This window comes from Diprion similis, chromosome 2 (genome assembly GCF_021155765.1).
Source record: "Diprion similis isolate iyDipSimi1 chromosome 2, iyDipSimi1.1, whole genome shotgun sequence".
Lineage (NCBI taxonomy): Eukaryota > Metazoa > Arthropoda > Insecta > Hymenoptera > Diprionidae > Diprion > Diprion similis.
In genome coordinates this window covers 17,058,035-17,080,737 of record NC_060106.1, presented here as the reverse complement: position 1 = coordinate 17,080,737, position 22,703 = coordinate 17,058,035, and the positions used below count along the sequence as shown (strand labels likewise).

General features: G+C 42.3%; 2 protein-coding genes across 4 annotated transcripts in view; one reads left to right on the top strand and one right to left on the bottom strand.

The window, feature by feature from the left end:
• LOC124416356 (peroxisomal leader peptide-processing protease) overlaps window positions 1-5,054 on the top strand; it is an 81,887-nt gene extending 76,833 nt beyond the window's left edge. Inside the window, exons 6-7 of the mRNA XM_046897324.1 lie at window positions 3,897-4,196; window positions 4,288-5,054. Coding sequence (XP_046753280.1) covers window positions 3,897-4,196; window positions 4,288-4,376 — 389 coding nt within the window. The 3' untranslated portion in view covers window positions 4,377-5,054. The remainder of the gene's footprint in view (window positions 1-3,896; window positions 4,197-4,287) is intronic.
• A 220-nt stretch (window positions 5,055-5,274) lies between these two features.
• LOC124416358 (protein Wnt-2) overlaps window positions 5,275-22,703 on the bottom strand; it is a 53,730-nt gene continuing 36,301 nt past the window's right edge. Inside the window, exons 3-8 of one of the 3 annotated variants that reach the window (XM_046897328.1) lie at window positions 9,694-9,808; window positions 8,958-9,029; window positions 8,414-8,501; window positions 6,307-6,486; window positions 5,858-6,173; window positions 5,275-5,674 (exon numbers count right to left, since the gene is read on the bottom strand). In XM_046897328.1, the coding sequence (XP_046753284.1) occupies window positions 5,523-5,674; window positions 5,858-6,173; window positions 6,307-6,486; window positions 8,414-8,501; window positions 8,958-9,029; window positions 9,694-9,808 (923 nt within the window). In that variant the 3' untranslated portion in view covers window positions 5,275-5,522. The remainder of the gene's footprint in view (window positions 5,675-5,857; window positions 6,174-6,306; window positions 6,487-8,413; window positions 8,502-8,957; window positions 9,030-9,693; window positions 9,809-22,703) is intronic. The other 2 variants (XM_046897329.1, XM_046897330.1) reach the window with 2 other exon arrangements.

Here is a 22,703-nt window from a genome sequence, read left to right as displayed (position 1 = left end):
CGAAAATTTCAACAATTTTGGAAAATGCTGCAATTAATTCTTTAAGGTACTATTCCGACGTAATTTTGCGAGACAAATCGATTGAGCGCAGTCCCAATACGCTGCGAGCAGCGGCTGAAAAGTTACAGCCAAAAAACTGAAGATTTTCATCGGCATTTCTCTGCTGTTGGTCCTACGCTCTTTTTCATGTGTTTTCTGAGTTCCTGGCGGTCCAATTACTCTAGAGAGGGTCATACAAATCGATTCGGAGACAAAAAATTTTCGGCTCCGAAAATGATCAAAAAAGCAAGGCTAACCCCTTTGGATTTTTGGCGAAAATTTCAACGATTTTGGAAAATGCTGCAAATAATTCTTTAAGGTACCATTCCGACGTAATTTTGCGAGAGAAATCGATTGAGCGCAGTCCCAATACGCTGCGAGCAGCGGCTGAAAAGTTACAGCCAAAAAACTGAAGATTTTCATCGGCATTTCTCTGCTGTTGGTCCTACGCTCTTTTTTATGTGTTTTCTGAGTTCCTGGCGGTCCAATTACTCTAGAGAGGGTCATACAAATCGATTCGGAGACAAAAAATTTTCGGCTCCGAAAATGATCAAAAAAGCAAGGCTAACCCCTTTGGATTTTTGGCGAAAATTTCAACGATTTTGGAAAATGCTGCAATTAATTCTTTAAGGTACTATTCCGACGTAATTTTGCGAGAGAAATCGATTGAGCGCAGTCCCAATACGCTGCGAGCAGCGGCTGAAAAGTTACAGCCAAAAAACTGAAGATTTTCATCGGCATTTCTCTGCTGTTGGTCCTACGCTCTTTTTTATGTGTTTTCTGAGTTCCTGGCGGTCCAATTACTCTAGAGAGGGTCATACAAATCGATTCGGAGACAAAAAATTTTCGGCTCCGAAAATGATCAAAAAAGCAAGGCTAACCCCTTTGGATTTTTGGCGAAAATTTCAACGATTTTGGAAAATGCTGCAATTAATTCTTTAAGGTACTATTCCGACGTAATTTTGCGAGAGAAATCGATTGAGTGCAGTCCCAATACGCTGCGAGCAGCGGCTGAAAAGTTACAGCCAAAAAACTGGATATTTTCATCGGCATTTCTCTGCTGTTGGCCCTACGCTCTTTTTCATGTGTTTTCTGAGTTCCTGGCGGTCCAATTACTCTAGAAAGGGTCATACAAATCGATTCGAAGACAAAAAATTTTCGGCTCCGAAAGTGATCAAAAAAGCAAGGCTAACCCCTTTGGATTTTTGGCGAAAATTTCAACGATTTTGGAAAATGCTGCAATTAATTTTTTAGGTACTATTCCGACGTAATTTTGCGAGAGAAATCGATTGAGCGCAGTCCCAATACGCTGCGAGCAGCGGCTGAAAAGTTACAGCCAAAAAACCGGATATTTTCATCGGCATTTCTCTGCTGTTGGTCCTACGCTCTTTTTCATGTGTTTTCTGAGTTCCTGGCGGTCCAATTACTCTAGAAAGGGTCATACAAATCGATTCGGAGACAAAAAATTTTCGGCTCCGAAAATGATCAAAAAAGCAAGGCTAACCCCTTTGGATTTTTGGCGAAAATTTCAACGATTTTGGAAAATGCTGCAATTAATTCTTTAAGGTACTATTCCGACGTAATTTTGCGAGAGAAATCGATTGAGCGCAGTCCCAATACGCTGCGAGCAGCGGCTGAAAAGTTACAGCCAAAAAACTGGATATTTTCATCGGCATTTCTCTGCTGTTGGTCCTACGCTCTTTTTCATGTGTTTTCTGAGTTCCTGGCGGTCCAATTACTCTAGAAAGGGTCATACAAATCGATTCGGAGACAAAAAATTTTCGGCTCCGAAAATGATTAAAAAAGCAAGGCTAACCCCTTTGGATTTTTGGCGAAAATTTCAACGATTTTGGAAAGTGTTGCAATCAATTCTTCAAGGTACTATTCCGACGTAATTTTGCCAGAGAAATCGATTGAGCGCAGTCCTAATACGCTGCGAGCAGCGGCTGAAAAGTTACAGCCCAAAAACTGGAGATTTTCATCAGCATTTCTCTGCTGTTGGTCCTACGCTCTTTTTCATGTGTTTTCTGAGTTCCTGGCGGTCCGATTACTCTAGAAAGGGTCATACAAATCGATTCGGAGACAAAAAATTTTCGGCTTCTTAAATGATCAAAAAAGTAAGGCTAACCCCTTTGGATTTTTGGCGAAAATTCCAACGATTTTGGAAAATGCTGCAATTAATCCTTTAAGGTACTATTCCGACGTAATTTTGCGTGAGAAATCGATTGAGCGCAGTCCCAATACGCTGCGAGCAGCGGCTGAAAAGTTACAGCCAAAAAAGTGAAGATTTTCATCGGCATTTCTCTGCTGTTGGTCCCACGCTCTTTTTCATGTGCTTTCTGAGTTCCTAGCGGTCCAATTACTCCAGAAAGGGTCACACAAATCGATTCAGAGACGAAAATCTTTCAGCTTCGAAAATGATCAAAAAAGTAAGGCTAACCCCTTTGGATTTTTGGCGAAAATTTCAACGATTTTGGAAAGTGCTGCAATTATTTCTTTAACGTACTATTTCGACGTAATTTTGCGAGAGAAATCGACTGAGCGCAGTCCCATTACGCTGCGAGCAGCTGCTGAAAAGTTACCCGAAAAACGAAAGAATTTTGTCTTCATATTGCCGCAGTCGGTCCCACGCTGTTCTTGGTGCATATCCTACATCCCTGGAGGTCCAGTTCGTCTAATAAATGGCGAACAAGTCGATATCAGATGGAAAAATTTCCGAGCGTACCGGTCCCAAAAAAGCCAGGCCAAACTCCTTCAAGAATGTATCATAAGTTACGGTCAAAATACCCGGAACATGCAGAGGGTTTCTCAAATTGTGGGGAACAATGAATGACTAATTTCTAGCTATCAAGTTTTTGCTGTTTATTCAATATGCCCTATTTTCAATACAAGTGGTTTGGTGTCAGTGTGCAGCCATGTTATAAGTCACCAGTTAGGATTAAAGTCATCGAACATTACATAATAATTCTGAACAATATAACATGACAAAGGTGTGCAAAACACTTTATCTTAAGCAGAATATGAATAATTCTGTATCAGATAGTCATGCTCTCAGTGAATAAGTGTAGTTTAAGATGCGGTTCGCGTATATGCGGAACGCACCTCCGTGAGATACGACGTATTGAGTATGATATCGTATTGTTACTCTTTCATGTAACCTGTATTGAAATGAATAAATAGTTCATTTTTCATCCGAATTTCGTCAGCGTCCATTCAGTCTAGGATAAGAGTCTCATAAATAGATTAGAAATCAACCATTTTGTCTCAAAAAATCTTGACAAACATTATGCCAACACTACAGAATTTTTTTTTTAATTTCATCGATTCTGAATGTTACTGGAATCAATTTTCTGATTGTGATGTACCTAACTGTTAGAGCAATGGGTCACTCTCTTACGTAGCGTAGCCTCCGATCAGACAGGGTAGATTCTCGCCGATTTTCGATGCTACCGTTTATAGAAAATATTTCCGAATTATTCATTTCCGAAATCAGAAGAATTACATAGTACGCAGTCCAAAACAGAAAACCACGCTATTTATCATAAGTTTGATTCATGAACATAGATGGGCCACTGATCAATAGTATCGCAAACATTCGCTCAATGCATGACTTTACTAATCGTTCTGAGTCTTATTCTATTCAATTTCACCTGACTTTTATTCGACAGAGCCCGTCATTTTCAATGTATATGAATCTTTGATTCACACATCAGGGTAAATTACCCGAAAATTTTATGGTATAATAATAGTATACAGTATGTACAACCAATCAATTGACACTTGTAGAAGATCTGAAAATAGCTGAAGTAAATTACATAACAAAGAAGTAAATTACATAATAAAATCCGATGCTCTAGGAGACGAAGTCGTATGTGCCGGTTTCCCGCTGTTCTCATCGCGGGACCAGCCGCAGATCCTGCCGACGGTCACACGTGGAAGAGTGTCTCAAGTGTCGGACGGAATGTTGCAAACATCGTGCTGCATTCAGAGCGGCACGAGTGGCGGACCGGTTGCCGCCTGGCCAGGAGGCGAGCTAGTAGGAATCATTGTCTGTAACGCGACCTCAGCCGGTAACAAAGCGCTTTTTCCCCGCGTCAATATGGCAGTTCCCGCTACAATCTTCGAAGAACCGATCCGCGAGTATCTTCGAACGCAAGGTAAGCGAGGCTCCATACATATTTTTCCTCTTACCAACTGTTGCTTTTTGATTCCCAATATCATGCAAGCAAACTTCTTTATCTGTTTCAGACGTAAAGCGTTTAAGCAGGTTGGAGAACAGGAATATTAGGATTCAGCAAGCGTGGAACTTGAATCTAGCGCCGTTAGCTCATTTATAAAACGTGAAACATCGTAATTAGGATTATATTTAAAAAATTAATTTGCAAGATTTCCGCCGAGATTGTAAATTGCTTGTACCTTTTATCAAGAGTTTTGTCGAATAAGTAAGTCTGTCAATGCTTTACAAGACGAATGTGTGTGTATAAAAAATATATATGTAAAATGAATGGTGTGTTAATCGACAGGGAGAAATCGCATTACAATTACTTGCATACATATACATTGAGTATAATCTATTTGCGTTCTGTTTACATTTATTTTTATTTTCATTTTTTGTGTATCTTTTTTTAATAAATAATAATTTACATAGTACGCCGCTATTAAACATGAATTAGGTTCTACATAACGCTTTCACTGTCATCATTATTACAATTAAAATTACTGTTATTTCTACTAATATGTAACGTCTAATCGCTGGTATAATCTTATTTAAGGACTTTTCTGTAAAATTATTATTCTCCTATATCGTACATCCTAGTGTCATGTTGTCTATGGTCATAGGTTAAGTACATTTGCATTAAAAGTACATAGTCATTACTGCGCTGATTATTATTAACGTATAACTTACCTAAATATACAATCTAAAGTTAATTATTCAGATCGAGTCAATTATCGTAAGTACAATCGATTACGGAAAATGTTGCAGTCCCTGAGATCCGGTGTCGACGAGACTGTGTCAAAATTCATTCGTTTTCTATGCCGTAAAATATTTTGAATAATTAAAAACCTATGGAATTTCATACAACTATACGTATTCATATACGACTATAGCTGTACGCGTACTATTTAATACCATTCATGTGTCTATTAAACAGATCTATAAGTTTTTGGTTCATGTTTCAATTATAAATTCAATAAAAACTTGACATATTTTGAGAATTTCGTTGCGGCACTAGCCTCAATTTTCCGAAACAACGTGCACTTATGTACATTATAAAACAAGGTAAATATTATACTGAAACCAACGATCAATTGCGGTAAAGTAATTTGCTTAAACTGGTTAAAAGGGCGGAGTTTTCTATGTCTAATTACGAGTTACAATTACTATGCGAACGCGACTCTTATCTCGTTTATATATTACATCATACATAATTGTGATTCGAAAAATAAAACGAGCGCAATTGTACTTTCTCTTCTATAACGCGCTACTTGCACGTGTATTCCTCGATCCGATCTGTACACGTGTCGCACTTGACGAGACAGCACCAGTGGAATTTGCAACGGCATTGGAAGACTTTCGTATACTGGTGAGTATTGTAACCCCGGCCGCAACACATCAGATCGCATCCGTCTGTATCTAGAAATATAGAGTATGAAGGACCAGTTATCGTTAAATTGTTTATTGTTACTCTAATAAAACGAGTCTCCGTCACTCAACGAGCGCAGCCGCTTAAAATCGCCCCGAACATCGTATTTCCTTCGCGAAATGCGAATTCGGAATATTCCGATGCCCTTTTTCGAGCGAATCGTCGAGCCTCACCTCGGCTAGTGCGATTGCAGGTGCGGCCTTGCGTGCCAAAGCTGCCGTGGGCCAAGTCCGGCTCGCAGTAATTGGGGGACGGCTGGAGAAACACGAGTTCACTTCGTTTCGGGATCCGTTTTGGTCCGTGGCCGGGTCCGCTGCTGGGCCTGGGCCTCTTCAAGACCAAATGCGGCCTTCGTGGTTTGTTCCCTTTTTTCCTTGGCCTTCGTTCGCCCCGCGATTTTGTCGGATCCTTCGCAGGCTTGCCTTGCGTTTTCGCGTCGTTGCCCAAAATCGGCGTCGTATCCGTCAGCGCGGAGTCGCCGGAGAAGCTCTGAAGAGTGTCATCGTTAATTAATTATTTCTTTGAGCAAATTGAAGATGAGAATTAAAAGAGATTGTGAATGCAATTTTTATTCGAAAAAATTCTTCACACGAATATTCAAGCAATAAATAACTATTTATACCTGTATGGTCGGGTGCGGGGCTGGCGTGATCGCCAGTACTGGACGTGCCCGGTGATATTTTTTCATCAGGGCGTCGCCGATTTGCCGGAAGCTGGGCAGCTTTCGCCAGCAGGTTCTTACCGTGCAGGAACCGGAAATACCGTGGCACTTGCATTCCGTTTGGAGAAGGGCCTTCACCATCTCAAATCAGAGAGAAAATTTGTCAATTATCATCGCGATTAAATTTCACTCAATATGCAGGGATCATTCGAACTCTGTGACGGATAACTGAGTTCACTGAAATTCTTCCTGACCGAATACTGCAGTGGTAATCAAAACTTAGAAGCGTCAGTATTTCGAATGGCCGATATATCGAAATTTCAAACATGCGAAAATAAAGTAACGAAAGACGAATTGTTCGAAAACTTTCGTTATATTATTTTCATATATTTGAAATTTCGATATATCGGCCATTCGAAATATTGACCTTTCCAATTTTTTACCCCCAGCAGAATACTTGTCGCTGGAAACCGAATACCTTTGTACCAGGTTCCAATAACGAATGGCGTAATGCATACGAATGGCTAGAGATGGATAGCATAGATTCTGATAAGAAACAGCATCGTGCAACCCGTCTATACCGATGATATTCAAGCCGGAGAGATAGCGGTGATGTTTTAATTGGAATGCTTAGGTGCGGTGATAATTGCGGCTCGAAATGAACGCCAAGGAACGGACGGACATTGTCTCCCGGTCGTGATTGGCCCGTGGTTATATTGGCCAGTAAATCAGTATTGATGGAGTTCGAGGAGCGACTGAGTAAGCGATATCCCGTGCTGACCCATCGACGGACGACGGTTCCTGAGCTCCTTCTCGTTAATATTCACGACTTGGCTTGCATTACGTTCGCCCGGATTGCGTCGCGCTTCGTCTTCGCTCGCACATGTTCATCGAAGATCAAATAAGTCCGACGGAGTTCCCGGTGCACTTTGAACTTCCTCGACTCTAGAAGATACCAACTCCGGACACTTGTCGTGACTTAGACTTATAATAGCTGCGCGTAGCGAATGCGGTCTCACTTCCAAGTTGTTAAGTAGGTACGTGCATGTATGACTGCACGCATGCAGAGGTAGGATATACCTACGGCGGAAGAAGGTCTTCGGGTGGAAAGTGATTTATCACCCGGTTAAAGGATGAAATTTTTACTGCCCATAAAGCGCAATGAGCTAAATACGTAAAACAACTATAATGGGATGATGCAGCCGAGCTGCGGTTAATTGCATTATCGGCTCATCTCCGCGCGTCTGCGATTTTTATATCTTTTTATTTTTCATTCTTCGGGTCTTGCTCGAAGCCACGGTCTTTCAATCCTAATACACACTCGAGGGTAACTGGTTTTCTAATCCCATTAACTCCTACGATTTGAAAAGTATAACGTATTGCAATATCACGATCAACTCTCCTGTTGAGCATTACAGTTTAGTTACAATTTACCTTTATGCACATTCGCACGCACGCACGCACGCACTGCTTTCAATCTACTCGTTTGCCTTCGATATTCCTATAAGGCAACTTAACGCGTCTGCATTCAGAGAACCCGAGATCAAAAAGCGCGAGAGAGACTTGAATTCAATACTCTCGTGACCTGTACCACCATAAAACCCCAATGAACTCCTGACCACATGTTCTCAAGTGGTTGTAAAGCGGACTAGCCGAACCATTAAATTTATTCGTACAACGGCTACTCCTTCACGCGCTTCTTCGCTTTACTGCCTCACTAACTGGCCCTAATGCCGAAACCAAAACGTTAACTCACACGAGAATGAAAAGCACGAAACCAAAACTTAATTGTCTTCGGAATGCAGAGTCGATCTCATTTACGGTCTAGTTTTCTTCTGAGATCTGAAATCTAGTCTTTTATCACATTCGCGTTCCGTCGTCACATGTATGATTCTTTATATGTGCTATAACTTTTCAGAGTAAAGTGACTCAAAAATTGAACTTCTTAGAAACTGGAAATTAAGGAAAGAATTTTAATTGTAGATTGACATTTTTCTCGGCGTGATCTCTTTTTATACTTATCGTTAGAGAGTAAAATTCGATGTAATATGGCATAAAAAATTCTTACCTTTCGTCCTGCCTTGTTGTTGTGAAGATTCATCAGACTTCTGGCGTCTCCCTCGATCTCCCTCGCGTCGAGAAACCTACGCGCGAACCTACCGTTAAAAGTATTCGTTTAAAAAAAGACGTATGGACATAAACTTTAAATTAATCGAACGATTACGACGTATTACGTATGATAATTACGGAATACATTCACGTTATCTGTATACTCGAATTGCGGCATAAAATAACTGTTAAAAAAAAGAAAGCTGCACACACCCAAAGATGATAAATACCGAGATGATCTTACGTCGAGAAAATTCAAACGCCCCTTAGCCAGAAATATCGCCTTAACTCATTTACCAGATAAACATGATTGCAGCACCTTCGCGCGAAATGAGGATCAGCTAAGGATGTACAATGTACATGCAGATGCTCAAGTTCAGATTTAGTGCATGCTCGCGAGACCGCGTTATGCAGGCTGTAGATCTGCCGTGTAATATTGCAGTACGATCTTCTGCCATGCAGAGAAGATAACAAGACGATGAAAATAGGATACAACCACTCACCTCATGCCGTACGTAACGTCAGCGCTGCAGCCGCCCCATTGCCAGCCGCTAGGAACTAGTTCTTTGCTGGTTCTGCGACAAACGTGTAAGACAAGATACAGTTAGGCTCCCAACAATCGTATCGGTACAAGAAACTTGTATTCCCTATCTTTCATTTAACCGCTTAGACTCTCTAAAGCCGTACAGTCGTTTTATGGTCGTTTAAACAAAACAAAACCAATATAGTGTTATCGAGTAGAAATCGGTTACACGTTGGTACTATGATTACACGGTATTTGTGAAATCTCGATAAGGGATCGATTTGATAAATCAATGTTATTCCAGATTTTCTGATTACGCTTTTACCCAGGACGATAGGAAAATAAAGAAACGAGAAGAAACTTTCCTGCCGACACTTTGACTAAGGAATCAACGATGTATGCAATTTGTAGAAATGTTGACGATTATTCTATCGTGATAAAATATGTTTTTTATAACTGTCGGAAAAGGAAAAAATCTGGAATTCCATCGAAAGTAGACCACTGAATTTTGTTGTATAAAATTTAAATCGATGAAAAGAATTTTTTTCTCTTTCAACGATGTATATTGTCTTCAAATGGAAAAAAAAATGAAACACTATTTTCAGAGATTATATTTGCAACGCTTATTTTTCTTTTCTTTCAGCCACGATAAAATTCAATTATAATTTTACAATGACTGGAAGATACCTCGATAAATGTGAAATCTCTGTGCGTACCTTACAGCCGATTCACAACCGCAAGCCGTAATGTTGCCTCTACTGCATGCAGCTGTGATAGTATATGTGACACCAGCCGAGCTGATGGCGTAGGTGAACGCAGCCTCTCTGCTTCCTGCGAAAAAAGAAGAAAAATGGACAAAAATTAGGAAACACTCAAATTTAAATTCGAAACAGTATGAGGAAAATTATAATTCGTTGGCGTGGGGAAGTTGGGCCTAAATTTATTCGACCACGATTCGTTTTCGCGGGGATCAAAGCTCTGCCTGGAAAATTAACTGCGGTTTCATATAAAGCTCGCCAGTTGCGATTAGTTCCCGCGAACCTTTCAGACCCACGCGTATATAGCGACCTTCATTCTCTACCCAAGACCGTATAAAGATCTCCGCTTTATCTCTCCCGAGTGTCCCTGACATTTTGCGTTATCGCAATTCACCCGTTTTCAGCTCTCTCCCATGCCATATGCGGGCTCCATTGTTCCCTAATCTGTTGAGAGTCAAGTGCAGTAAAATCAGCTTTTAATGGATTCTTTTTCTTCGTTTCCCTCTTTCTTTCTGTCTCTCTCTCTCTCTCTCTCTCTATCATTTACGGTGAATCGTGAATCGGGCTTCCATATTTATCGGACCGAAATACTTGTCAATTAATCCGACTACGAATACGCCGCTGATTAATTCGCAAATTTATTTTAAAATCGTACGGCTCATTGTCTTTTTCAAAAGCGGTTGAACCCTCGTTATATCGAGATGGTACACCTCTCTGTAAAATCATTTGCTTGAATTTAAAATAAAACTGCAATATCCGATTAAACTTGAAAATCTCTCCAATTGAAGATTAGCCGTTTTTCTTCGTCGGAAATAATTTAATCATGGAGTGGGCTGGTAATAAATGATTGATTTTTAAAAAGTGGTGATAAAATAATGGAAACGCGTATTATAGTTGGACACCGATAAGGTTGGATCTGTATAAGTCGAAATGTGTGGGCCCACGTGACATCACGAGCGCACAGTATAAACGTGGCGACTGCAGTGTGAGGCGAGTCTTTCTATCATATTAATTTACGGCTGGACGCGTGTAGCAAAGCGTGAGTGCAATTAATTGCTCAGCTCGTTCCTCGTGTTTCGTCGTGTATTCTATTGCGTCCCTGCTTCACTGCAGCAGCGACTGATTCTGCGTCTCTGCGATGCAAGCTGCGCCACCGCAATGAGTTACTGTTCGCTTGAAATTTTACTCTCTTACTCTCTCTCTCTCTCTCTCTCTCTCTCTCTGTTTCTCTCTCCCCCCCATTTTCATTCAATCTTTCTTCTGTTTCTTTTATTATTTATTATTATGAATTCCCGCCTACGCGAGAGCTCGTCTCATCGTTTTGATCCACATCTCTCCTCTCCGGCACCGCAATAACCTGCTGATGGTGCTGCTGCAGCCACGCACCTCAGCCATGACCACGCACCGGCTATAACATCAACATGAAAACGATGTCGAGTCGACGAAGCTCACGCTTCAAAGGATCCATTAATATCTTGTACGCGTTCCTTGTATATAATACGAGTACATACATACGTAGACATCGTGCTTGTCTGCCTGTTTTCGTATACTCGAATCCACGCCCTCGGTGTCTAACACTAATAGCAACAAACGTACGTAATTCTTGCAGTCCGGTCGAAGGATCTCTGCCCTTTTTTACTTGTTTCGTTTTAATCGAGGAGTCAACTTTTTTCGTATCTAATTTCCCAAAAGAGATTAATTTTACAAAGCTAAAATTTTTCTTCAAGAAAATTTCCTCGTACAGTCTTTACGAGAAACATAAAAAAAAGAAGTCAGATTCTCAAGAAGATGTCCGATTTGGATACATGATCCAAAGAAAGAAAGGTAAAAAGGGAATAAAAATTTATTTACTGCAAATGCAAGGTATACATATAGGTATAATAATACACAGCTGCGAAGGTAAAACCAGAAGCTGTAAAAGTTCTTTTCCCTTAACGGCATCGTCGCGTGCCGGTTAAATTGACGTAGTGTCACAACAGCCTGCACGCAAACTTCTGCCCTGCAACTGTACGGTATAGATATTATAACTGCTGCAGCTGAGGCAAAGATGCAACGCGGACTCGGCGATCTGCATCGCCGAGGAGAGACGAAGGGACGGAGATGATACCGATCTCGAGGCGCCTTATAAATCAACGATCCGATCTCACGATCAGATATCGATCTTGCGCGCGTTCTGCGTTGAGGATTATGGCGTCGAGTCTCGATCGCTCGATCTTTCAGCTTCGGGATACGTACTCAAACCGACCGTCTTGATTTTCTTCGGCTGCTTTAGCGGGGTAAAATTGCATCGAGAGCACGGAACACGTACATCAGGACCAGAAGCATTTCGAAATCGTTTACGTAAGTGGTTCACGTGGGCAGGGCATGGCACGCAACGATTTTTACTTAGGGGATGTGCGCCTCAGGAATTTTTTCCGGCAGCTTTCAGGTGCAATTATCGATTCAAAAAACCACCAAGAAGGTGGGACTCGTTAATTATATACATATGACACGATTCAAGAGATTGGACAAAAATTCGAGTCGATATAACGGCGCCGGAAGTGCCAGCCGAATAGATATTTCACAGTATAATAATGCACACGATCGTTGAAAGACTGAAACTGCCGGAAGGGTAAACGGAACGGAAGATCGGTATAATCATTAGCCAAACGTGGCTGGATTTATGCTCAACATTTACGTCGGGTGTTCATATGCACATGCAGGGCGGTGCTCCGGCGTTTGCTGTCGAGGGACAGTAACGGGAAAATTTATCGTTTCGTTGGCGGGCGCCTCGTTTTATGAGCCAAACTTTCTATAAATTCATTTCAGCTGTAAATTGCACCGGCTTGGTTAGCACTAGTCGCCTTCCAAGGGCCACGCCATATTTGGTCCGGCACTGCGCACCTCCTCGACTCGATCCTTGCTAACGCCGCTCCAGTTGCTAAAATTTTTAGACGAGTAGAGCAGTAATAAAAAAAAAAAAAGAAAAAAAAACAATACAGTGAAGCTGATAATATAACACTAATTTTTCTATTAGTGGAAATTTTGCGAGTCTGATTATACTGGGTTTGGTGATCATTCCATTTTATAATTCATAACTTTGGGAAATTTCCTTTCAACTAGATGATGAAAGTATCTGCAATGCTGTAGATTTTTTGCATTATTATACCGTGGAAAATGTCTTGTAAGTCCGAATCGGTGGAAGCCGAATTCTTAATCGCATTTTTATTCCGAGCGATCTAAAGTGTCGCAAGACAAATCCGGCGAACCTGATACGAACATCTACATTAATCCGTGAGTGAAGAGATATCGGTAAGTTTCTGGAGCGTTGAGAGAATATCACTGGAGGGTGAATACGCACATGTATGAATGTGTGCATGCACGTATGCATGCATATAAGTGGATGGAAGGCGAAACCGCGAGACTCACAGTAAATCAACACTGGTCGGAAAGTTCTCGATTTTCTCAGTGGTTCTCGGTATCGGTAACGAGGCGATTGGGCATACCGGGGTTTGAGACAAGGGCGATAATTACACGGGCGGTCAGACCGGTCACCACTGGCCAAAATCCCCCGGGGGCAAGAAGCGGCGGCTGTGGTCCAGGCGAAGGGAGACACTCGATCTCGCGATAACAAGATACTTGCGGTTGAATAGTATGAGGCACTATACTCGACGGAAAGACGGTGAGCCGCAGACAGAGGGCGATACCAGCCAAGGAATGGATTTTCATAGGAATCGGGACTTTTCCGAGGTGCAAAAATCGGTGGTAACAAGTCGCGAAAGGATCTGTATCATTGAACGAACGAATCGCATGCGCCTGAATGAGTTGTGGGCTGAACGAGGCATAAATAGCGGTGGGAGAGCGTCTGATCGAGGCCAAAAGCGTTCGATTATAAATGGGAAGACGGTCAAGTGAGTTTCGGCCGCGTAAAAAAGCGCGAGATAGCCGAAAATGGGCCGGGCGGATCTCGATCCCAATCAATCGGATAACGAATCCCTCCTAATTTATATCATCGTGTTTTAAGTGACTCTCTTAATGGGGCTTCGATATTTATAAGCCGGCGATACCGGCCGCCATTATAACATATTTATACGTACATTGTACGGTGTATATCTATATACATAGATGTGTATGTATACATTGAAGCGTGGGCGATTATTTATGGTGATTGGCCGATATGCTCAAATTCAATAATTAATTCGATTTCACTATGTGCATTATTTTTTTTTTTTTATCTCGGTGTGTGTTTTCGTTTTTCATTTTTTTTTTTCTCTTCTTCCCGATTGTTATTCATTTTGTTCATCACCATCGATCCCCTTCATTAATCTTTTTCGTGCTCCGATGAAACTGACGTTAATTAACAAATTGCCCTAACAATGTCATGCTATGTATGTACCTATATGATTATATTCGCTCCATGGCGGTCGGGAAAATCGGGACGCGCATTAGGAGGGAACATTGATGTTAGTTCGTAATATAGAGACTAGAACTAAAGTGGTAATAAAACTCTTGACATCGGCAACCGGTAAGCGTTATAATTTTATGGCCCGTTTATGGTAGGATCCGAATATTCGGCGCGCACGAATGAAACAACATAAAACGTCTGTATCAATTTCGTTTTGAATCTATAATACAGATATTCGAATTTCAAGCGTCATTTATGGTATAATTCTTGTGTTTTCCACGTCACAAAACGAACTTTTTTAACCCCTCAGACAATTCAACTTTAATAATTTTTTGCGACCAGCATAGATCAGACGGGGGAAAAATCCAACGAAAATATGAGCTGCGGACGTGGGACGATCAAGAGAACTCGTAAATCGCGTGTTGGAAGAAAGAGAAACACAGCTGGCTGCTTTGCCGCGCGGTTATATTCCCACTTTACACGATATACATAATTCCCCTGCAATCCGTATATTCCGAATGATTTATCGCGTCTCTCGTTTCAACGAAATTGTAATAAGCTAATTAATAATAACTTGTCTTGGACGTTTTCTTGAATGTTCAACTCACCATTAGTGTGATCCGAATGCTTAATTTTTATTTTCAAACCTCCATCTTCGCGACGTGTGCACTCGATCAACCTTACCTTTACATTATATTTTGTTTACAACTTGATTTTATTCTTCCTTATTTCGCTTTAATTCATTAATTACTCCGTCTTTTTCTACCCCTAATTCAATTACAGACTTCCTGTTGTCGCTTACGTCCTCATCTTTATTTACTATACTTTCTACGTGGCTATTTATACAATTCGTTAAACTTTTCATCAGGTTAATGGAACCGTGAGGTGGTTCTACGGGGATAAATTCAAATCATGGTTAAGCTTGTTACACGATCATCGCGATTTTGGGAAAACGCATGTTTTCACGTGATACCACGCCTCAAATCTATCGCTTTTCAAAATTTCTGCGCAAAATCGTCGCCTGGAATGCTCGGTGTTCCGTATCGCACCCATGCGCTTGAGTAACAGGTCATAAATGTTGGAGCTGGAGGGCACGAGGATGAAGGGGACCGCGGAGGTTCTCGGTTGACTTTCGAGCGCGGCGAAGAGAATAATAAATACAAATTGACCAATAAATCTGGGGTTTATTCAGGGGCAAGTATATCACCGTCGCCTCAGCTAGCTGGCTGCAGCAGCAGACGATGCACTTTCCGCCGACCCACGCGGCCGCGGCTCGAGTTCCGGTTGAATTACGATTCGTCAGACGTGCAGGCGTCGCGGCGACGGCGGCGTGACGGGAAATCCCCGCAAGCTCTTCCCAAAGACGTCAGACGTCAAGGATCCACGCGCCGTTAATTGAGCCGAGACTTGTCCGCGGGTAGAAATTTCATCGCTTACCTATACATGTAGGTATGTGACGTATATTTTGTACGCAGATACTCCGTGATTCGGAGACACGGGGTATAGCGCCGAGGAGGTGCGATAGCCGTAATTCAAAGGGAGGATGCGTCACACCGATCCACCTACAACGCGTCGCCGCCATGCGACTGCCATCTTTCATCCTCTTTTATGCGCGATATTCTCTCCGGTTCTTCGGAGGATGGATTTTAGCGCTTTATAGGCGACCTTATTAAAAATAATGAGCCGGATCGTATCGCGCGACTCTTGCCGTCACTGTAATAAAATCCTTCACCTCTGTACCTACGCGGATTTTTTCGCACCTCTATTATTCCCGGCCTTTTAAACATGCCTGACTGCGGTTTACCCACCACTGCGTGTATCCTAAAACCAAAAAATCCTGACGTGTGTGTGCATGATTCTGTAATTTTTTAATAAGACTTTCCGTATCTTCTCGCCCCTGAGGTGCCGCTGAGGGTTGCAAAGATTTATAAAGAAATCGAATCTCTCTACGACCTCGTATCGTCCGAGTGAGAATCGTTATCGCGCAAGAAGTTAAATTATGAAGCATCTTCACCACGCCGTCTACCTGGCTTATATAATCAGCAGCGCTAATCCGGACCAGGGACAAAACACCCGGTGAATTATAAACGCCCCGGTGACGTTTCTGCCGAAGAAAAGATTCGAGCCACGCCCCGCAATGTGCGATACGTATGGATACTACGGTGGTGGACGTTCATAAACTGTGCAAGAAACGTGCATACAGTCACTGCAGTCTCTATTTCTCCGAGCATTTGCAGCTACGGAATACATGTATAGTACAAAAACTTGAGAAGGTTTCTATGGTGGGTGGAAAATATAATTGAGATTGTAGAAGAAGCGGTCAAACGGGCTAGAAAGCTGCCGACGACGACGACGACGACGACGACGACATAAACATGTAAAGCAAAGGTATGCTCGTGCAATTACCGTTCCTCGGTTAATCCGACATTTCTTCGTTCTAAACTGTTCGTTTTATAAACGAAGCTGAATCATCGGTGTGTTACCGTGAACGGAAATACCACTATTCAATAATTACACGGAAATAGCAGGCATCGCTGTGCGATGTACGGCAGTTTCCATCGTGAATCAACGCAGACGCCAAGTCCTTTAGAACCAATGTGAAAGGGAGAAATCGGCTACAGTAAAACCTGTATACATATTACGATTTTGGCAAACCTTGGCAAGCCACGTTTCGTTTCAGGTTTTTAGGCACCTTTCAATCGCAATTCGAGTGACTATGGTTCGGATCAGGCGACACGACAAAACCAGCTGGAGGGGGAAGCAAACTTTCAAGCTCAAACAACGTCGGGTACAATGAGTTTAAATAGGTCCGTCAAGAGTTCAAATATATTTCAAGTTTAAACATCGGAGTGTGTGCTCATTGCCAATAGATGAGCCGGTGACCATCGAGCCTGAAATGTTCAAACAAGGCAAATCGCGGGTCTGTTAATGCGGAGACACAAATGTGGCCTACCATTGGCACTTTTCCTCGCGTACCTTTTGCCGTCGAATTACGCAATTACGTTCATCCTGCCCGTTTCGCGGTATGCAAGGAATGAGAAAAAACGGACGATATCCACGGCGATAAATCCATCACGTCATTAGCACGTTATAAGAAGAAGAAGAATACCTAATAAGATGGAGACGAGGGGGATGAACGCACCTGACGGACGCGTGCTGCAGTAGGAACTGCGAGGGAAAACAGACGGGGAAAAAGACAGGAGTGAATTAATGGTGAAGAAATGCTTGGCTAACAGATTCTAATTGCAACATACGAGCCAATCGTCGAGACTCTTCTTACATCCATGATCGCGGGACCGGAACTCTGGAGGCAAGGCTGCTTTCGTTAACGCACTCAGCGGGCCCTCGTGTTCACCGTCGTAATCCCCCTGTACGTAGGTAATAAATTTATAACTTGTATGGACTGTGAGGTATAATGCAGAGAGTGTCGCTCCGTGTCTCGTTCACGTATTACCGCAAGCTGTCATCCATGGGGACCCGCTGTTACCGCCGGCTAGGTTTCTGGGGTGCCATTAGCCATTATCGTCGGTGGTTTCAGAAGCCCCGGGTTACCGGTAATCGGGGAACTCTTCGCCTTGAATGCACGTTGCTGGTTTGCTTTTACAAATAAAAACTCGACACAGCTTCATCGTCAATTACCGATAATTGGTCTAGTGCTAGAATCTTTGTTGTTCACATTACTGATTCTTGTATACTTCGTTAGTTTATAGAACTTGGGTCTATAAGAAAATGATTTATAGAATGTCACCGAGCTATTGCTAAAGTTATAATAAAGACAAACATTAAACGACACTGAATTTTTTTTTTTTGTTTTAGTTACAATTTCGTTACTCCAACATCGTCAGTGTTAATTTTAACGACTGGCAGGATAATTGGCAGTAGTAATTTCTCACACAACAGAAAACTGAAAGACGTCAAAAAGACGTTTTGAAGATGCTTATACGACCCCCTCTTTGACTTCAAAATATTATCTCAAAAACCAAAAATTTAAGACATCATTTAGATACCCAAGGGGTTAACCACTAAAGCAGTCATTGTGTCAACCTTTACTATAGTCATTTTACAATCACTGTAGTCATATGTACTTAGTCAAATTTTCATATTAAAACGGTAAAACCTTTTGCAATCATAAAATTTTTTATTTTGTCTCTATAGTCTGAAATCACTGGGTTACTTTTTTCGAGTGGTTAACCCCTTGCAGACGTCTTGAGATGAATTTTAGTTTTGTGCCGTATGGGATGCTTTTGACGTCAACATTGTTATCGCGTAGCGCAATCGTTCTTTACTTGCTAGGACCTTACCAACAACATCCGGAAGTGCCGTCCTTCAGAAAAAGCTACAATCAGATGAAACTCCTTTTTCATTATACGTATCTCGAATTCTCGTTACACACTTGCAAGCCAAACTCGATATTCACAAGTACTTCGTACTCCAGATCATATAGTTCTTTAGAATCGAATGTAGATGATAACTGTGTAACTCAAAGTCACAGCTTATCGTTGAATTGAGTAAATACTCGCCTATCCGTCCACGTTAGAATCCGAAAGGAATACGTCTGGGGCCTGCATCCAGCGGCATCGTCAGTCGAGGAAGAGTTAATGAATTTGTCGATGTCGCCTGGCGGGGACGCGCTTGTAACTTAACCGCGCTTTGGTTCTAGAGTTTCCCATCGCCCTCTTGCACCTTCACCGCACCATCACCACCACCACCACCACCACCTTGGTTTTCAAGGGTTCCGTTCAGCTCCTCCTTTTTCTTCTCCGGCGTTGTTTCTTTCTCTTTGTACAATCCTTGAGCCTCCTCAGGTCCCGTGTGGGTGCGAAATGGACGGACGGACAGTCGAGAGGGCGGACATGTGTACAATACTTACACCTACACCGAATACACACATGTTATGTTCGGTCAAATTTACACATGCTCATACACATTGTATAGAGTCTAGTACCATCTCGACGTCAGGCACGAGCACGCGTTGTAACCTGAGGTTATCTCGCGAACAGGCGTTAGTCCTCGTGCCACCACGCAGCGTGTTTCCATCTTGTATTCTTGTCCGACAAGATCTTTATTTCGAGGTGCGAAATATTTATTTACCTCCAAACTCCGTGGCTTTGTGTTATATCTGGATATGCTTGTGTACCACGCTGCACGTAGGTATAATACGTGTTCATTCCAGCTCTCGTCCAGCGAATTATCGGACTTTGTGCAACTTCATTCCGCTGTATAGGAAAAGAAAAAGCTCGACCACGATTCGTTATCGCAATTGCAATTGTTGCAGGTATGCCGGACAATTTTAGTCTGGAATAAACAACGGCAAAGGCGTATTCAGGTTCGCAGGACCATCGTATCTAAACGTATCTGGTAGCCGTTCCTCTGAAAACGAAAAAAAACTTGCTCGTTTTTACGTAGGAGTGCCGCAAGTTAACCGTGGATAATAAAAAGAGAAATATTTGTGGGAGATAGAATAAAGGTGCTAGGACGTTGCGAGGTGGCTGGCCAGCTGGCGATACGTTATTAAATTCAAATTTCGAATGGGGTTTAATCCGGTTTGAAAAAAGTCAAGTATGAAAAGAAAACAATAAGAGATAAAAACAACAACTAACAAAAAGCAACAACTTCTCAATCTTTTTCCCACGCTATAATTCCCGTTGCACACGCGATAGGAATTATGGCTTGCTGCGGTCCTGAGACGCCTGCAGGAGAACAAGATGGTCATTCCCGCTGGTCCTGAAACAGCTGCCTCTGTAAAGTTCGAGTCGAAAAAAACTTCGCATTGACGGATGGATAATCGGACTTTCGGCCAGGCGTTTTGAAACGAACGTCTCTTAGAACGGCAACATGTATAAACAGCGATCATCATCTTCCTAATCACATGTCGAAAGATCGCTGCGTTCGCAAATTACAGTTTCCATAATTGTGCATCCGAAAAAAAAAACAGAGCAAAAAAATAAGAAGACTAAAATTATTCGTTTCTCAGAGATGGGAACTGAAAATTTCCTTTCTTCATCGAAGTTTACCGGAACATTTATAGTATTCTTCACATCGAACTGATTCGAGGTTTCGTCGTCACGTTGTTGGCGCGATCACAGACGAATGAGCACGCAGCTTTCGTTTCATTTAACGTGAAATATTTCTTCGGCAGCATCACTCGCGGCTACCGAACTGTCGTTTAATTTGATTTACGCCGGTCTCGGTGCAATTAATTACTAGAAGCAACAGGTTTCTCTCTCTCTCGTTAAGGTTCGCGTCGAGCTCCAGCCCTCGGGCTCCGGTCTTCTTACACTGCTGCACATGTGCAGAGACGAAGGCGACGCTGCCTCGTCCTCGTCTTTATTTTCTCCCCTGTCCAATTTCGCGGATGTTCGAAAATCTCGTTAAATAGCCGCTCGTTAAGTGCCCGCGAATCGATGATGTAACTGCATTGCACGAATCGGCGATGCGCGTATCCTAGGATGTGACGTTGGAGTGACGTTTAAGTGGGTGTGGTCACATTTAAGGAGAAGAACTTCAGACATGCCCGTCAAAGACTTATTTTACTCCGAGTGAAAGTAATACGCCTGAAGTCCGTCGGCTAAGACCCGCCTTCGACGCTTTGCTCGGCCTATAGGCAATAACGAGCTGCCGCTGCACACTTTCGAACAAATATGAGTACGGATTTTTTCCTTGCACTCGACTTGTCCCCCGCTTTTAAACGCTTCGTAGTCGACGCGTCTCCATTCACCTCGGCTGCTGGATTGCTGCACGGTGGGAAAAGCATTTTAAGCATTCATTCCACTTTCGCAATCGGCAGGTGCGATGAATAATAATCATTATTCAATCATCGCGGCCAACCGTTTCTGCAACGCAGAACGATATTCGCACGGATCAGAGTCTGCGGAATAAGAAAGGTTCGTGAGGCAAGAAACGAGACTCTTGAGTAGCATTTTTCAACCACTTAGGTACACAATTATGGTTCGATCTCTTTCACGCAAACCTGCTGCTCGGTTGAAAGAAATATTATAGGTACGATAACTCTAACGCTAATTCAACATGCTCGAGAAGGTTTGAGTTGAGAAGCTGAAATGCCGATGTTCTACAAGAGTGTATACTTTTAAATGTTGACAAATAAAACGTGCTAAAGAGTTTAGGACAAATTCAATACTTCGTTTGTGTAATAAAATGACACATTTTTCTATTTCCATTGACACTTTCATAGTAATTTCTGAGTTTGCCGTTCAACACATGTCTATCAGAGAATTGTCATTCGGTGTTAATTTGTCACTCATATATTTACACAAATATTTTCTGAGACCAAACAGCAGAAATCGAAAAGTCTCTTCGACACGTCGTAAAATTTTTAAAATCGTTGATGATCCAATAGCGACGATAAACAGCCAACCACTCTATCAAACAGACACGAAGTCAAGGTTTAACGTCTCCGTTTTTATAATTAACCATTATTTTCCCTCCGCGGTACGTATCCATATATAATTACACGAGTTTATACGCGGTGGATAATTTTGCTCTCGGAAATGAGGATCAAGACGACTTTATACTGCATTACTTACGTATACTACACTCGCATCAAAGTCGTGACTGTAGCACCGACCACTAATCGGCTACGATTAGTCGATGATGGTAACCAGTCTCTATTAAACTGACGTTTCGAGTCAATCGGCGTTGCGCATTCACACGCAAACGGATCGCATGACTGTTGTACCAACGGAAAATTAACGGAGAGATCTCGCCTACGCCCGTATCATCGTATAATCCAACTCGATCAGATAGAGAAACAATTAACCAATTAGGTGCATCGTAATTGAGCAGCGGTCCGCTCAGCTCGGCTGCAGCTACTTAGTATCCATATCGATCTGAACTGGAACGACCCATTTGCATTTTATTTCAACTGCAGGCTGAATGGCGCTCCGAATTTAACATCGAGGTAGTTTTTTTCGAGCCCATTCGCTCGCCGACTAATGAACAACCATTAACTTTTTTCTCTTTCTCATTATTGGCCGCAGTGCTCTTCACTACATCTCGAAGGATTCGGTATCAGTAAAAACAACATGGCGTCCGACTAAGATATCAGCTGACCGTACTTTTACACGAATAACGCGAGTATAAAAGCACGAAAAACTTCGTGCAGGCTGTCAGCGTTTCATTTCGTTGCGATAAACCGTAATAGAGTAAATTATATGACAAAAAACAACTTTTATAATTAAATACGAAGCGAGTGATTTGAGGTTTCTGCCACCAGATGCCACCTTTAGATACACTCGACTCACTCCTGCAGTACTGATCAGAAGTTAATTTTCATTTCTCAGAAATAATAAATTGATTTTCTCATTCCGACATATAATTTTCGGGCTTTTTTCTTTCAATTTATTGTATCTTCGGCGCTGGCGTAATTCACTCGCTGCACATAATGGTCTCGAAGTGGATATAATACAAGGCTCAGATACGCACGTGCGGCTCGCCGCGAGGAGGCGATTTCGCGTAGGTGGTTGAGGTGCGCGAAGGTGGTGACGTGTGATTCGAAGAGGGAGGAGAAAGGCAAGGGGGCAGGAGGGGGGGGGGGGGGGGCGCCATGAGACTGACCCCGCGGCGC